At 51.3% G+C, this 15,736-nt stretch overlaps 1 protein-coding gene across 12 annotated transcripts in view; it reads left to right on the top strand.

Moving 5' to 3' along the window:
* The window catches only part of DZIP1L (DAZ interacting zinc finger protein 1 like), a 57,381-nt gene extending 46,787 nt beyond the window's left edge, over positions 1–10,594 (top strand). For 8 of the 12 annotated variants that reach the window (XM_038570986.1, XM_038570987.1, XM_038570988.1 and 5 more), the window contains 6 exons: positions 1,803–2,085; positions 2,484–2,671; positions 5,688–5,895; positions 6,294–6,481; positions 8,819–8,958; positions 9,696–10,594. In XM_038570986.1, coding sequence (XP_038426914.1) covers positions 1,803–2,085; positions 2,484–2,671; positions 5,688–5,895; positions 6,294–6,481; positions 8,819–8,958; positions 9,696–9,812 — 1,124 coding nt within the window. In that variant the 3' untranslated portion in view covers positions 9,813–10,594. The remainder of the gene's footprint in view (positions 1–1,802; positions 2,086–2,483; positions 2,672–5,687; positions 5,896–6,293; positions 6,482–8,818; positions 8,959–9,695) is intronic. The other 4 variants (XM_038570991.1, XM_038570995.1, XM_038570994.1 and 1 more) reach the window with 4 other exon arrangements.
* Positions 10,595–15,736: the final 5,142 nt, after the last annotated feature.

Here is a 15,736-nt window from a genome sequence, read left to right as displayed (position 1 = left end):
ATGATTTCTATTTACAACATTTCTTTTCTTCTCAGTGAAGATGTTGAAGGAGGCTGTATTTGCTCGTTAGTCTTGCTTTTCACATACCAGCTGAGTGGAGGTCCTGCCTCCGCCACCCAGCGAGAGGGAAGCACGGCTTCCTAAGCCTCTGTGCGAGCCACGTTGTTAGGTGCAGCTCTATGTGTAGGATGGTCGCAGCCTCTTTTCATTGGTACACAGTTGTACACGGCTCTGTTTTTCACTAGGGCCAGGGAACCTGGTGCCTGAAGTAGCCCTGTGCCCACTGTCGCCCATGTTGATGGGAAGTGGGGACTGCAGAGCTGGCCTCCTTCCCCACACGTCTGACCAGAGGACCAGGGCAGCGGTGGCTGCTGCTTGGATCCACGTCTGGCCTGGGGCGGGTGCTGGGAGGGGAGGCCTGTTAGAAGGGTGCAGCCACTTCCTAGGCAGTTCCTGTCACCCACCTCCTCCCTGGTGGCCTTGTTCTCTGCCCAGGGCTGGGCAGCAAGAAGGCAGAGCCCCGACCTGCTGGTGCCAGGTCTGGGTGAGGAGCAGGACAAGGCAAGAACTTTAGGGTGGTCAGGTGGAGAGAGCCCTCGCGGGGGGCTGGCTCTCGGGGCTGGGGAAGGTGAACACGTGGCCATGGTTGTTGGAGAACACCTGTGTGTGGTGGCATGGGTGGCCTCGGCAGCAGGACAAGGCAAGAACATTTTCTAGATCTCTCTTTCCAGCCTATGCCCACATGCTCCTTTCCTAGTTCCCGTAAGTGTTGTGTGAACGGGCACCTCTGATCTTGCTTAGATAGTGTTGCTTTTGTTCTGGGCCAAAGCTGTGGAATGAGACCGGCCCATGAGTGGCAAGAGTCCTAGGTTTGGGGAGGCCCATGACCTGGGTTTGCACCTACCCCTTCCTTCCGTGGAACTGTGGGTGTCGATTGAGTGCCTGGATCTCTCGCAGCCTCGGGAGAGGAAGGAGAAGGACACTCTCCTAAGGGCTCTGGGCTCGGTGGGTGCTGTCGTCCGTGTGCAGTAGTTAGCTGTCCTTACTTTGCTCAGCCAGTTGGTCTGCTTTCCCCTTCCCTCCGGCCTGCCCATCCTAGGAGATCCACTTCTGTGGCAGTGCATTATCTGAGAGCAGTGTATTCCAGATGCTTTCTATCTTGAACCACAGTCAGAAACAGGTTTTACCCAGTGACAGCCCAGCACGTGCGTTTCACGGGGACAGTGGAACAGTACTTACTTACCCTGACCCCTGCAACGCAGGTCCCTTTCCATAAAAAAAAAAAAAAAGAAAAAAGCTGATCCCGGATCCCCCTGCCTCCCATCCTGCCCTAATGGGACTTGATGCCATTCAGAAAAAGGAGGGTCTGCGGGCCTGCCTTTAGCACTCCTGCCACCCACAAGTTTGGGGGGACTTGGTGGCTCTGGATGCCCATGTGGTCGTGTGTCGCCCTCTGGTGGCAGCATGGCCTTCCTGCAGGTGGCCTGCACTGCTGGCTGCAGGCCCAGTGGGTAGAGAGGGTAGGTGCTGTTGGTGAGGCCAGCCCCTTGGTCGTCGGCTCTGGGAGGGCTCAGCTGCGGACCAGCTGGGCCCCTCTTCAGACCTGCCGACTCCTGTGGGACTCCTGGAGTGATGACATGACCCTGGAACACCAGCTTCTCTCCTGGTCTCTCTTGGAGGACCGCGGGTGGGTCCCAAGGCCCGAGTCTGGCAGGCGGCAGGATGCCTGGGGGTGGGGGCAATGATTATATTGGCTGTGGTTATTACGGTACAGAGTGGTAGAGTGACTTGTCCATTTCTAGCATTCTGGAACCTCCCTTCAGGCTCGAGGGCCCACATGGTCATGCCCTGGAACTTATTTCTATCTGTGTTTCTAGTAAAAAGGCAGCGGAGCCCCAAGGTCATCAAAGAGGCCCAGCCAAAGCCAAAGCCCAAGACCCGTCCTATGGAATTGCCATCCATGGTGACAGAGGTACCCATGGAAACTCTTCAGAGCCCTGGCCTGACTCAGGTACCTGCCCCAATTCTACATCAGAGAGCACACGGACACTTCGGCTCCCCTGCGTCCCAGAGGCCTGGGCTAAGGTGAGTCCCACACTGTGCACTCGCAGCCTCAGGCAGCCCTGCTCCAGAGACAGGTGAGGGACCGAGACAGAAGTGAACATGAGGGGCTCAGGTGGGGTCCATCCCAAGCTCTCATGAAGAGACCGAGTCCTTGGCTCTCAGCCAGGACAAACCTACCCTTTCCTTCCCCATCTCTTCCTTGAGCCTTAGTTACTGGTCGGGAAGGGTTCGGTCCTCATCTTCTAGCAGCATTGCTGGTGTGGCTGCTGTACTCCAGGGTGACTCTTGGCTGTCACCTGTGCCCAAAGAAGGAGCAGGGCTGGCTGAAGGGGCAAAGCAAACCCACTTGCAAGTGGCAAGGTATGGCTTTTAAAGTTTTTCTGGTCCATATAGCCTTCATTTCTTCCCCTCTGTGACAGTACGTCCCCATTCAGTTTGGAAGAGGACTCAGAAGGAAATTCTGAGGAGCGGACATTTCTCCAGCCCCTACAAGATACTTACAGGAAGAGGCCCCAGTCACGGGCTGGCTGGGAATGCTCTGACATTGAGAGTTTGAAGGAGAGTCCCCAACCCCCTGACAAGAGCTCAGGTGGGCTGGCTTCCTCAGGTGAGTGAGCTGAGCTCTCCACTGATTCTCTAGTTCTGGAAATACCCTATAATCTTCTTTGGGTTTTCTGATTTGGCAACCATTGTGACTTGGAGAGAATGACCTTTTGTCCCAGTAGACATTTTCCTGGGATTGCGGAGTTATCAGGAGAAAGAATCTGAGTGAGGTTTATTTTACCCCTTGTTTTGTCACATGGAATCCACCAGAACCAGAGCTTTGGAGAAGTAGTGATAGCAACCAGGTGGGACGATAGGGTGGCAGGGTGTTGGAAGCAGGAGTCAGGAGTCCTCTGATACAGTCTGAGCTCTGTCGTTTGCTACCTGCTTGTGCTTGAGTGAGGGGTTTTGGTTCCTTTGCTGTAAAATGAGGTGTCAGGACAAGACAATTAATCAGGGGTGAGGAACACAGCGCCTGACACAAAGTAGCCCTTAACGAACAATTCTTTCTTTCTTGAAAAGATTTTACTCATTTATTTGAGAGAGGGGGCATGGGTGTGTGAATGAGTGAGCAGAGAAAGGGGCAGGGGAAGAGGAAGAGAGAATCTCAAGCAGACTCCTTGCTGAGCCCAGAGTCCGACTCGGGACTCGATCTCACAATCCTGAGTTCATGACCTGAGCCAAAATCAAGAGTCGGATGCTGAACTAACTGAGCCTCCCAGGTGTCCTTTAACAAGCAATTCTTGAACGAATCAATGAACCTAGGGCTGTTGTAGCACCAGACGTCTGCTCAGACCCTCTGACATTTGAATCTTATGAGGTGGTGGTTGGCGCCCTGCTTCCTGGGCGTTCCTGAGGTCTGGCTATCACCGTGGTTTAGCAGGTTGCCAGGAGTCTATTGATAATCTATGTCCCTGCTTAGCCCCCCCTTCCTTTTTTCTTTTTTTTTAAGATTGATTTATTTATTCATGAGAGACACACAGAGAGAGTGAGAGAGAGAGAGAGAGAGAGAGGCAGAGACACAGGCAGAGAGAGGAGCAGGCTCCATGCAGGGAGCCCGACTCGGGACTCGATCACGGGTGTCCAGGATCAGGCCCTGGGCTGAAGGCGGCGCTAAACGGCTGAGCCACCCCGGCTGCCCGCCCCTTTCCCGCATAGAGTTTGCAGAAACCCCTCTGGCCCTCGGTCCCTCTGTGATGATTTCTATTTACAACATTTCTTTTCTTCTCAGTGAAGATGTTGAAGGAGGCTGTATTTGCTCGTTAGTCTTGCTTTTCACATACCAGCTGAGTGGAGGTCCTGCCTCCACCACCCAGCGAGAGGGAAGCACGGCTTCCTAAGCCTCTGTGCGAGCCACGTTGTTAGGTGCAGCTCTATGTGTAGGATGGTCGCAGCCTCTTTTCATTGGTACACGTTGTACACGGCTCTGTTTTTCACTAGGGCCAGGGAACCTGGTGCCTGAAGTAGCCCTGTGCCCACTGTCGCCCATGTTGATGGGAAGTGGGGACTGCAGAGCTGGCCTCCTTCCCCACACGTCTGACCAGAGGACCAGGGCAGCGGTGGCTGCTGCTTGGATCCACGTCTGGCCTGGGGCGGGTGCTGGGAGGGGAGGCCTGTTAGAAGGGTGCAGCCACTTCCTAGGCAGTTCCTGTCACCCACCTCCTCCCTGGTGGCCTTGTTCTCTGCCCAGGGCTGGGCAGCAAGAAGGCAGAGCCCCGACCTGCTGGTGCCAGGTCTGGGTGAGGAGCAGGACAAGGCAAGAACTTTAGGGTGGTCAGGTGGAGAGAGCCCTCGCGGGGGGCTGGCTCTCGGGGCTGGGGAAGGTGAACACGTGGCCATGGTTGTGAGAGAACACCTGTGTGTGGTGGCATGGGTGGCCTCGGCAGCAGGACAAGGCAAGAACATTTTCTAGATCTCTCTTTCCAGCCTATGCCCACATGCTCCTTTCCTAGTTCCCGTAAGTGTTGTGTGAACGGGCACCTCTGATCTTGCTTAGATAGTGTTGCTTTTGTTCTGGGCCAAAGCTGTGGAATGAGACCGGCCCATGAGTGGCAAGAGTCCTAGGTTTGGGGAGGCCCATGACCTGGGTTTGCACCTACCCCTTCCTTCCGTGGAACTGTGGGTGTCGATTGAGTGCCTGGATCTCTCGCAGCCTCGGGAGAGGAAGGAGAAGGACACTCTCCTAAGGGCTCTGGGCTCGGTGGGTGCTGTCGTCCGTGTGCAGTAGTTAGCTGTCCTTACTTTGCTCAGCCAGTTGGTCTGCTTTCCCCTTCCCTCCGGCCTGCCCGTCCTAGGAGATCCACTTCTGTGGCAGTGCATTATCTGAGAGCAGTGTATTCCAGATGCTTTCTATCTTGAACCACAGTCAGAAACAGGTTTTACCCAGTGACAGCCCAGCACGTGCGTTTCACGGGGACAGTGGAACAGTACTTACTTACCCTGACCCCTGCAATGCACGTCCCTTTCCATAAAAAAAAAAAGAAAAAAAAAAAGAAAAAAGCTGATCCCGGATCCCCCTGCCTCCCATCCTGCCCTAATGGGACTTGATGCCATTCAGAAAAAGGAGGGTCTGCGGGCCTGCCTTTAGCACTCCTGCCACCCACAAGTTTGGGGGGACTTGGTGGCTCTGGATGCCCATGTGGTCGTGTGTCGCCCTCTGGTGGCAGCATGGCCTTCCTGCAGGTGGCCTGCACTGCTGGCTGCAGGCCCAGTGGGTAGAGAGGGTAGGTGCTGTTGGTGAGGCCAGCCCCTTGGTCGTTGGCTCTGGGAGGGCTCAGCTGCGGACCAGCTGGGCCCCTCTTCAGACCTGCCGACTCCTGTGGGACTCCTGGAGTCATGACATGACCCTGGAACACCAGCTTCTCTCCTGGTCTCTCTTGGAGGACCGCGGGTGGGTCCCAAGGCCCGAGTCTGGCAGGCGGCAGGATGCCTGGGGGTGGGGGCAATGATTATATTGGCTGTGGTTATTACGGTACAGAGTGGTAGAGTGACTTGTCCATTTCTAGCATTCTGGAACCTCCCTTCAGGCTCGAGGGCCCACATGGTCATGCCCTGGAACTTATTTCTATCTGTGTTTCTAGTAAAAAGGCAGCGGGGCCCCAAGGTCATCAAAGAGGCCCAGCCAAAGCCAAAGCCCAAGACCCGTCCTGTGGAATTGCCATCCATGGTGACAGAGGTACCCATGGAAACTCTTCAGAGCCCTGGCCTGGCTCAGGTACCTGCCCCAATTCTACATCAGAGAGCACACGGACACTTCGGCTCCCCTGCGTCCCAGAGGCCTGGGCTAAGGTGAGTCCCACACTGTGCACTCGCAGCCTCAGGCAGCCCTGCTCCAGAGACAGGTGAGGGACCGAGACAGACGTGAACATGAGGGGCTCAGGTGGGGTCCATCCCAAGCTCTCATGAAGAGACCGAGTCCTTGGCTCTCAGCCAGGACAAACCTACCCTTTCCTTCCCCATCTCTTCCTTGAGCCTTAGTTACTGGTCGGGAAGGGTTCGGTCCTCATCTTCTAGCAGCATTGCTGGTGTGGCTGCTGTACTCCAGGGTGACTCTTGGCTGTCACCTGTGCCCAAAGAAGGAGCAGGGCTGGCTGAAGGGGCAAAGCAAACCCACTTGCAAGTGGCAAGGTATGGCTTTTAAAGTTTTTCTGGTCCATATAGCCTTCATTTCTTCCCCTCTGTGACAGTACGTCCCCATTCAGTTTGGAAGAGGACTCAGAAGGAAATTCTGAGGAGCGGACATTTCTCCAGCCCCTACAAGATACTTACAGGAAGAGGCCCCAGTCACGGGCTGGCTGGGAATGCTCTGACATTGAGAGTTTGAAGGAGAGTCCCCAACCCCCTGACAAGAGCTCAGGTGGGCTGGCTTCCTCAGGTGAGTGAGCTGAGCTCTCCACTGATTTCTCTAGTTCTGGAAATACCCTATAATCTTCTTTGGGTTTTCTGATTTGGCAACCATTGTGACTTGGAGAGAATGACCTTTTGTCCCAGTAGACATTTTCCTGGGATTGCGGAGTTATCAGGAGAAAGAATCTGAGTGAGGTTTATTTTACCCCTTGTTTTGTCACATGGAATCCACCAGAACCAGAGCTTTGGAGAAGTACTGATAGCAACCAGGTAGGACGATAGGGTGGCAGGGTGTTGGAAGCAGGAGTCAGGAGTCTTCTGATACAGTCTGAGCTCTGTCGTTTGCTACCTGCTTGTGCTTGAGTGAGGGGTTTTGGTTCCTTTGCTGTAAAATGAGGTGTCAGGACAAGACAATTAATCAGGGGTGAGGAACACAGCGCCTGACACAAAGTAGCCCTTAACGAACAATTCTTTCTTTCTTGAAAAGATTTTACTCATTTATTTGAGAGAGGGGGCATGGGTGTGTGAATGAGTGAGCAGAGAAAGGGGCAGGGGAAGAGGAAGAGAGAATCTCAAGCAGACTCCTTGCTGAGCCCAGAGTCCGACTCGGGACTCGATCTCACAATCCTGAGTTCATGACCTGAGCCAAAATCAAGAGTCGGATGCTGAACTAACTGAGCCTCCCAGGTGTCCTTTAACAAGCAATTCTTGAACGAATCAATGAACCTAGGGCTGTTGTAGCACCAGACGTCTGCTCAGACCCTCTGACATTTGAATCTTATGAGGTGGTGGTTGGCGCCCTGCTTCCTGGGCGTTCCTGAGGTCTGGCTATCACCGTGGTTTAGCAGGTTGCCAGGAGTCTATTGATAATCTATGTCCCTGCTTAGCCCCCCCTTCCTTTTTTCTTTTTTTTTTAAGATTGATTTATTTATTCATGAGAGACACACAGAGAGAGTGAGAGAGAGAGAGAGAGAGAGAGAGAGAGAGGCAGAGACACAGGCAGAGAGAGGAGCAGGCTCCATGCAGGGAGCCCGACTCGGGACTCGATCACGGGTGTCCAGGATCAGGCCCTGGGCTGAAGGCGGCGCTAAACGGCTGAGCCACCCCGGCTGCCCGCCCCTTTCCCGCATAGAGTTTGCAGAAACCCCTCTGGCCCTCGGTCCCTCTGTGATGATTTCTATTTACAACATTTCTTTTCTTCTCAGTGAAGATGTTGAAGGAGGCTGTATTTGCTCGTTAGTCTTGCTTTTCACATACCAGCTGAGTGGAGGTCCTGCCTCCACCACCCAGCGAGAGGGAAGCACGGCTTCCTAAGCCTCTGTGCGAGCCACGTTGTTAGGTGCAGCTATATGTGTAGGATGGTCGCAGCCTCTTTTCATTGGTACACGTTGTACACGGCTCTGTTTTTCACTAGGGCCAGGGAACCTGGTGCCTGAAGTAGCCCTGTGCCCACTGTCGCCCATGTTGATGGGAAGTGGGGACTGCAGAGCTGGCCTCCTTCCCCACACGTCTGACCAGAGGACCAGGGCAGCGGTGGCTGCTGCTTGGATCCACGTCTGGCCTGGGGCGGGTGCTGGGAGGGGAGGCCTGTTAGAAGGGTGCAGCCACTTCCTAGGCAGTTCCTGTCACCCACCTCCTCCCTGGTGGCCTTGTTCTCTGCCCAGGGCTGGGCAGCAAGAAGGCAGAGCCCCGACCTGCTGGTGCCAGGTCTGGGTGAGGAGCAGGACAAGGCAAGAACTTTAGGGTGGTCAGGTGGAGAGAGCCCTCGCGGGGGGCTGGCTCTCGGGGCTGGGGAAGGTGAACACGTGGCCATGGTTGTGTGAACACCTGTGTGTGGTGGCATGGGTGGCCTCGGCAGCAGCTCGATAGGCTCAGTACCACTTCTGTGGCTTGGTTAAAGCAACAGCCTTGATCTCACTCCTACTTCCACTCAACAAATTCAAATAAACAAGCTGGCTAAGTGCAAAAAAAAAAAAAAAGAAAAAGAAAAAAAAAAATCTCTCTGTCCTTGCTCTTCTTTTCATTCTTTGTGGCTGCCTTTCCTTCTTCCTTTGACCTTTCTCCACAGTCCCTCTATCCACACCAGAGCCTAGTCATGATGTATGAAGATGAGGCATTCATTCTCTGATATAGTCCCTCCGGTTGCTTTCTTTTCTTTTCTTTTTTTTTAAATTTTTTATTTATTTATGATAGTCATAGAGAGGGGGGGGGCGGGGCAGAGACATAGGCAGAGGGAGAAGCAGGTTCCATGCACCGGGAGCCCGACGTGGGATTCGATCCCGAGTCTTCAGGATCGCGCCCTGGGCCAAAGGCAGGCGCCAAACCGCTGCCCCACCCAGGGATCCCCCCCTCCGGTGCTTTCCAGAAACACTCGTGCAGTCAATAGCCAAAAACTTTGAGCAAGAGCTAGAGGTTCCAGTGAAGAAGCCTGATGGAGGGATCAAGCTGTTCTTGAAGTCCAAACGTGGGCCCCAGAGCGCTGCTGTGCCAGAAACGAAGCTTCAGGTATGGTGTAGGGCTCTCGGAGGTTGCCATGCCATTTCCAACAGAGCCAACTCCAAGTTTAGGGGTCCTGGGGCTGGGGTCTAGTGAGTGTCAGCCTTGGCCCTAATGAGCCATTGCAGGTGACCTCACTGTCTCTTACATTCGGGAGAAAAAGCATAGGATGTTCCCATCAAAGCCCAGGTGGCTTCAGTGCCCAGGGAACTGTAGTCCGGGGTAGCCTGGGCCCTTGGCCCACTCTGGGCTCTCCTGTTGGCTGCAGGCCATACCCTTTCCAGACGAGGCTTGTTGGTGCTCTGGAGCTGCCTTGCTCATCCTCTAGTCAGGGTGTTTACTGGCCCCGGAGAAGCTGTCTGAGAGGAGGTTGGGTTGGGGGGCACTGTAGCCCCTGCTGCACTCAGCTCAGTAATTCAGAAAAGTCAGGGCTCTGGGATTTTAGCTCCATCAATGTGGAGAATTTAAAAATCTGTACAACATTTACATTATAAGAACAACCTGATTTGCCCTAAGCCTTTCCAAAGAGCCTGCTTTGGTTTGGCTAGTGACATTTCAGGAGGGTTTGAAATCACTCTGACTCCAGGCCTCTGAATCAGGTCTTCAAAGACAGGGAGAGGTGAGAAAGCAGGAGAAGATGTATCTCCCTTCTGCTTCTTCTAGACCTGTATCTTGCCGTCATGTCTATCGAGCATTTTCATCCTCTTGTCAAAATGCATTTTCTTTTTTTCCTTATCTCTCCGCAGCTTTCTGATGATGAGAGTGACTTGTCTTCCTTGATAGAATTCTTCAAGACCCGGGGCCAGAAAGAAGAAATGAAGCCACTGGAGATGTTTAGCACCAGCCCTTGGAGCCCTATGTGACCCAGGGTCCCTGGCTGGTGATCCTGCCTCAGAGCCTCGCTGAGGCTATCTTAGGGCTCCCCCAAGAGAAGAGGCTGCTGGGCCTCTTGTCTTCACCAGTAACCAAGAAGTCTTCTCCTTTGCAGAGAAGCACAGCAGAAGGTAGATAGAATTTCTTCCCTCCTGCCTGTGAGGGATCCTGTTCCAGAGCCCCAGGGGTGCCTGGCTGGGTGCCCCTGGGTCCCTTGGCTTGAGGAAAGTTTATAATGAGCAGTTTCCTTTCCCGACCTCCATGTGCACTCCAGACTGAAGGACCCACTTGATCTTTAGTCCCTGGCATTTTGTAAATCTGTGGGAACACTGTATAGATGAGTCTTACAGTATATGGTGTCCTTTTGGGGACACATGCCTCAGTCATTTACTGAATGCTTGCTCTGTGCCAGGACCTTCAGCCTCTCCCTGCCAAATTGGGGGGCTGTCAGAGGTGACTCTGACTGGAATGGAAGTACTTGGTAATCGTCTAGTCACAGAGATTAGGGTGTTATGGGAGCGTAGCATGGACTACCCAGTGCAGCCAGGGATGATCTTACACAGACTCTAAGACCTGATGTCTGGCTATGCTTCCGCATGGGCAGGAGGGAAGGAGAGCCACCTAGCTGGGGCCTCCTGCTTAAGGGACCACACATTTAATGTTTGATATTATTTCCAAAATTAGATTATATATGCAACCATATGTATTTTTTTAATGTGAAAAGCACTTATTTATTATATGTGATCATTGAAATATAGCACAAAGGTTTTAACTTGTGTGTATTCATTATTTTGGGGGCTCCAGCGGGGGCACAATGAGGCGAAGCAAGCTGCACCTCTGTGGTATCAGGTGAGGTCCGTGGGATGCAGTTGCCAAGATGGAGTTAGGTGGGCCAGGGGTTTGTTGGGCTGAAGGCGGAGGAAGCAGGATGGGCAGGGGGAGCCCTCAGAGAGCAGTGCAGGTCCTACCCCGTGAGAGGAGAAGGAGCCCCCAGATTGCCTTGCAGGGCTGACATCTCTGCCAACCTGGTGGGAGCTGCAGAGCGGGGAGTCCCCACTGGGCAGAAAGGGCCAGGCCCCAGTGCCCCCACCTGTCAGCCCACTTCATCCCTCAGAAGTTTTTTTTTGCCTAAAGGGAGACCCAGCCTAGTGACTCCAAGCCTCACAGAGAGGAGCCTCAGTCTGTCTGCACGTTCGTTGTGCAGCAGAGACGATGACTGAGACTTGGAATAGGCCGCAAGGAAAGGTTTAGTGAGGCCGCTGAAGGGACGGGAGGGCGAGCCTCAGACCTCTCGGCTCAGGGGGGCCGGAGAAATGTAAAGGCAAAGTAAAAGAGGGCTGGGTACAGAGGTGCAGCTGAACTTACTCGTCTGCCACTTGATGGGTCCCCTTTGGTTACAGATTTCAGAAATACTGTGACAAGTGCTTGTCCCTGACAGGTGCTCATCCTGACACCCAGCCTCAGCCGTTAGGAACCCAGCTGGCCACCCGTCTTGCTCGCTCTGTCTCTCTCTCCTCTGTCTCTACCCCGACCTGGGGTCTCTTGCCCTCCCCAGCCCTCCATCCTGGCTTCTTTTGACCTCCTGACACTGGCCAGGCCCAGACGTTTCGGTGGAAGGAACGAGGGGAAGGCAGCAGGGAAGGGCATTGCAGAGGGCAGGAGGGCAGGCCGTGGGTAGGCTTGGGGGATGCCGTGGCACCAGGCTGCTGGGTGAGGCCAGAGCCCAGCTTATGAAGCACCCGATGTGGGACTGGGGGTGAGTGCAGCCCTGGCCGGGGGTATGTGTGGGGTAAATTCCCTTTGTATATCTCACACTTTTCAATAGCTGAGGACCTGTGCCCGGTGATCCCGGTGAGTGTGTGAGGAGGGGAAGGGGCAGTGAGTGGGAAGCGTGGTGGGTTCATCCCCCTCCCAGGAGTCTCCCGACAAAGTCACGATTTCCTATTCGCTGGGTTTGGGCAAGGGAGCTATAAAAGACTGTGGTGCCACATCCTGGAGTCCCCGCTCTCCGCATCCTGACCCCTGCAGGCCTGAGCACACAGAGCAGCATGGGATGCCAGCCCCTCCCATCACACCTGCTCCCTGGGCGCTCTGCTTTTTGGCCCCAGGCTTATCTCTGACGCTGGGAGAGGCTGTGCAGTGTATTTGCAGGTGTGACCCCAAAGCTTGGGAGAGCTGACCCTACCAGGGCAGCCTGCCACCCAGGAGTCAGGGCAGCTGTGGAGTAATTGTCCTATTGTCCCAGCCTGCCAGTGCGTTTGCATGACAATGCCAGGGTCTATCCCACAGTTTCTCAGAGAGTCCCAAGTGGGAGTGAATCCCAGTTGCTTGTGGCAGGTACTCCCTATTAACTATGCCTTTGATTGGCCTTTCTCCCCAGGGTTCCATTTTTTTTTTCACTCTCACGTCCACTTTTTGGGAGCACCTCTGAAATAAATGAACCTGTTCCCAAGTCCTTGCCTCAGGCTCTGCTTTTCGGGGGGGGGGGTGTGGAACCTAAGTGAAAGAGATGTGTGTGTGCACACATGTGCTTACATGTGTGTACACACGCTTGTGATAATTATCAATGAGAAGGACTCTCTTCCTGAGTATTTGCTATGAAGTTATATGTTTCCAAATGTGTTTTTCTATCTACTTGGAGACTAACATATTAGTTTTGTATTTCTTTTTTTTTTTAAGATTTTATTTTTTATTCATGAGAGACACACACAGAAAGGTAGAGACATAGAGAGAGAAGCAGGCTCCATGCAGGGAGCCCAACGTGGGACTTGATCCCAGGACTCCAGGATCACACCCTGAGCCAAAGGCAGACGCTCAACTGCTGAGCCACCCAGCCATCCCTAGTTTTGTATTTCTATGCTGCTCATCCCTCCCCACTTTCAAATATATTTTAGAATTTTTGGCAAGATTTATAAGAACTTTGGGACATAAGTGTATTAATCAGGGTTCTCCAGAGAAACAAAAACAAGAGGATATAGGTAGAGATATAAAGAGGGGATTTGCGGTCGGAATTGGCTGATATGGTTATAGAGGCGGAGGAGTCCCATGATCTGCCATCTATAGGTTGGAGAACAAGGAAACCTGCTGGTGTCCAAAGGTCCCAAACCCAGAAGCTACGATGTCCAAGGGCGAGAGAAGATAGATGTCCCAGCTCAAGAAGAGAGAGCTAACTCATCCTTCCTCTGCCTTTTTGTTTTATTCTGGTCCCCAAAAGATTGGATGATGCCCACCCACATTGGGGAGGATGGATCTTCTTCACTCAGTCTACTGATTTAAGTGCTAATCTCTTCCAGAAACATCCTGAGAGACATATCCATAAAGAATGTTTTACCAGCTATTGGAGCATCGCTTAGCTTAGTCAAATTGACTGAGACTAACCATTACGATATGTAACATATTAAATTATTTTAAAACTATGCAAACAAGAAGATTGATGCAGAAAAAACTGGAAGACACAGATATCAAAAAAAGAAATAAATTTGAGCAACCCCCAAATTCAACCACTGTTAATATCTAGGTACATATGCACTGATTAAAAAAACAGATATGTCTCCTTCCCAGGGTTCCACTATATTTATTCTTCTCTAGCTTTATTTCCTTTCTTGGAAACAGATTATAAATACGATATGTATCAATATAAGTATATTTAATGGGCCCATAGTATTACAAGGTAAAGATTGCAAAAATTTATCTAACCAGCTATTTCCACTTTTGGCCTTTGATAAATCATGAAGTGATAAACAAATGCATATATACATCTTTGTGTACTTAATTAAGATTTCCTTAGGATAAATACCTAGAAGTGAGGCTGCTGGACCAACGTAATAATGAAAACCATGTTATATGCCAGGCCCTGGTCCAAGTCGCTCATGAATATTCAGTGGTTGAACCTCACAGCTGTCAGGGAAGTGGTGCAAGTATTACAATCATTACACAACAAGTCACTGTTGACACGTAGAGCAGTCCTCAACAAAACTTGCTTGAAGTCCTCTTCCCAGCAAGTAGTACATCCCAGATACAACCTGGGCTGAGCCCAGGCTCTGGGCCCTGCTTCCTAACCATGTCCTTTTGGGAATTTTTGTTACCAATGGCCAAATGCTCTCCAGAAAACCTGAGCTAGTTTATCTTAATGTTTGCGGTGCTTGCACATTTTCACATTCCCTTGCCACCAGGGGGTATCCTTCATCTTTAAATGTTGTGACAATGTGATGAGTGAAAAATGAAAGTTCACTTTTAAAAAAGTGATGTTGTTTAGTATTTTGTTATTTTTCTATTTTTAAAAGATTTTATTTATTCATGAGAGACACAGAAGAGAGAGGCAGAGACACAGGAGAGGGAGAAGCAGGCTCCATGCAGGGAGCCTACGTGAGACTTGATCCCTGGTCTCCAGGATCATGCCCTGGGCTGAAAGGCAGCACTAAACCGCTGAGCCACCGGGCTCCCCTGTTTTGTTATTTTTCATTTTCATATCAAGAATTTCTATTTCTCCTTGTACAAATTGCCTGATCATATCCTTTTCTCCCCCTCAGTTGATGTGACTAACTTTTCCTTTTTGTTGCATACCACAGAAATTATTTGGGCCTTAATAGGGGTATCTTTTATTTATTTTTTATTTTTATTTTTATTTTTTTAAGATTTTATTTATTTATTCATGAGAGAGAGAGAGAGAGAGAGAGAGAGCAAGAGTGGCAGAGGGAGAAGCAGGCTCCATGCAGGGAGCCCGACGTGGGACTCGATCCCAAGTCTCCAGGATCAGGCCCTGGGCTGAAAGCGGTGCTAAACCACTGAGCCACCCAGGCTGCCCTAGGGGTATCTTTTAAATACTTCCAAGTACAGTGTCCCATTCTTCACAATTCTTCCTTTTCTGGATTCTCATAAGGCTTGTTTTTTAAAAAGGGAGCGTAAATCCCTGGTAGTATGTGGTGGCAGTGTGTGGTCAGTTCACTTAACAGAACGTTTTGCTGGTGATCCAACATTCCCAACTTTTATTTTGCCAAGTAAGAACGTGAAAGAAAAAAAAGTATACAATAGTCACCACATGCTAGTACTATCATTTTTATTTCTGTTTTTAAAAAAGATTTTATTTATTTATTTGAGAGAGAATGAGAGAGAGTGTGCATGGGAGTGAGGGAAGGGGCAGATGAAGACGAAAAATCCTAAGCAGGCTCCACGCTGAGCACAGTGCCCGGCTCTGGGCTTGATCTCACCACCCTGAGATCATGACCTGAGCCGAAATCAAAAGTCAGATGCTCAACTGACTGAGCCACTCAGGTGTCCCGAGCTATTATTTTATGAAGAACATTTTATTTTATTTATTTATTTATTTTTTAATGAAGAACATTTTAGTACAAGAAGAGTAAGATTTGAGTTAGTCTTAAAGACGGAACTTCCCAAGAGTAGATCGTTGGCCCCTCACAATTACACCAACCCTTCATTTTCTTCATTTCACATAGCACAACACCTGATTGTAGACTGGTCCATAGCCTGGCACTTGGGAATCACTGCACTGAGTTTTATCTGTGGACCCCACAAGCTCTTACATTCTATGATTGCATGATTCCATATGAGAAAAAATAGTTTAATTAGTTATATCTTTTTTAAAAAAGATTTATTTATTTTAGAGAGTGTGCACATGAGAGCACACAATGTGTGCAGGGGAAAGGGGCACTGGAGAGGGGGAGGAAGAGAAGCAGATTCTCTGCTGAGTACGGGGTTCTATGCAGAGCTTGATAGCCAGAGGTGGGGCTCGAGGGTGGGAGGGTGCTCAAGGTGGGGTTCTATGTGGGGCTTCATGTGGGGCTTGATCTCACAACCCTGAGATCAAGACCTTAGCCCAAATCAAGAATTGGACATCTAACTGACTGAGTCACCCAGGTGCCCCATAATTAGTTGTATCTTCTGAAGTAACTTCAAA

This window comes from Canis lupus, chromosome 23, assembly GCF_011100685.1.
Source record: "Canis lupus familiaris isolate Mischka breed German Shepherd chromosome 23, alternate assembly UU_Cfam_GSD_1.0, whole genome shotgun sequence".
Classification (NCBI taxonomy): domain Eukaryota; kingdom Metazoa; phylum Chordata; class Mammalia; order Carnivora; family Canidae; genus Canis; species Canis lupus.
This window is presented reverse-complemented; position numbering and strand designations above follow the sequence as displayed.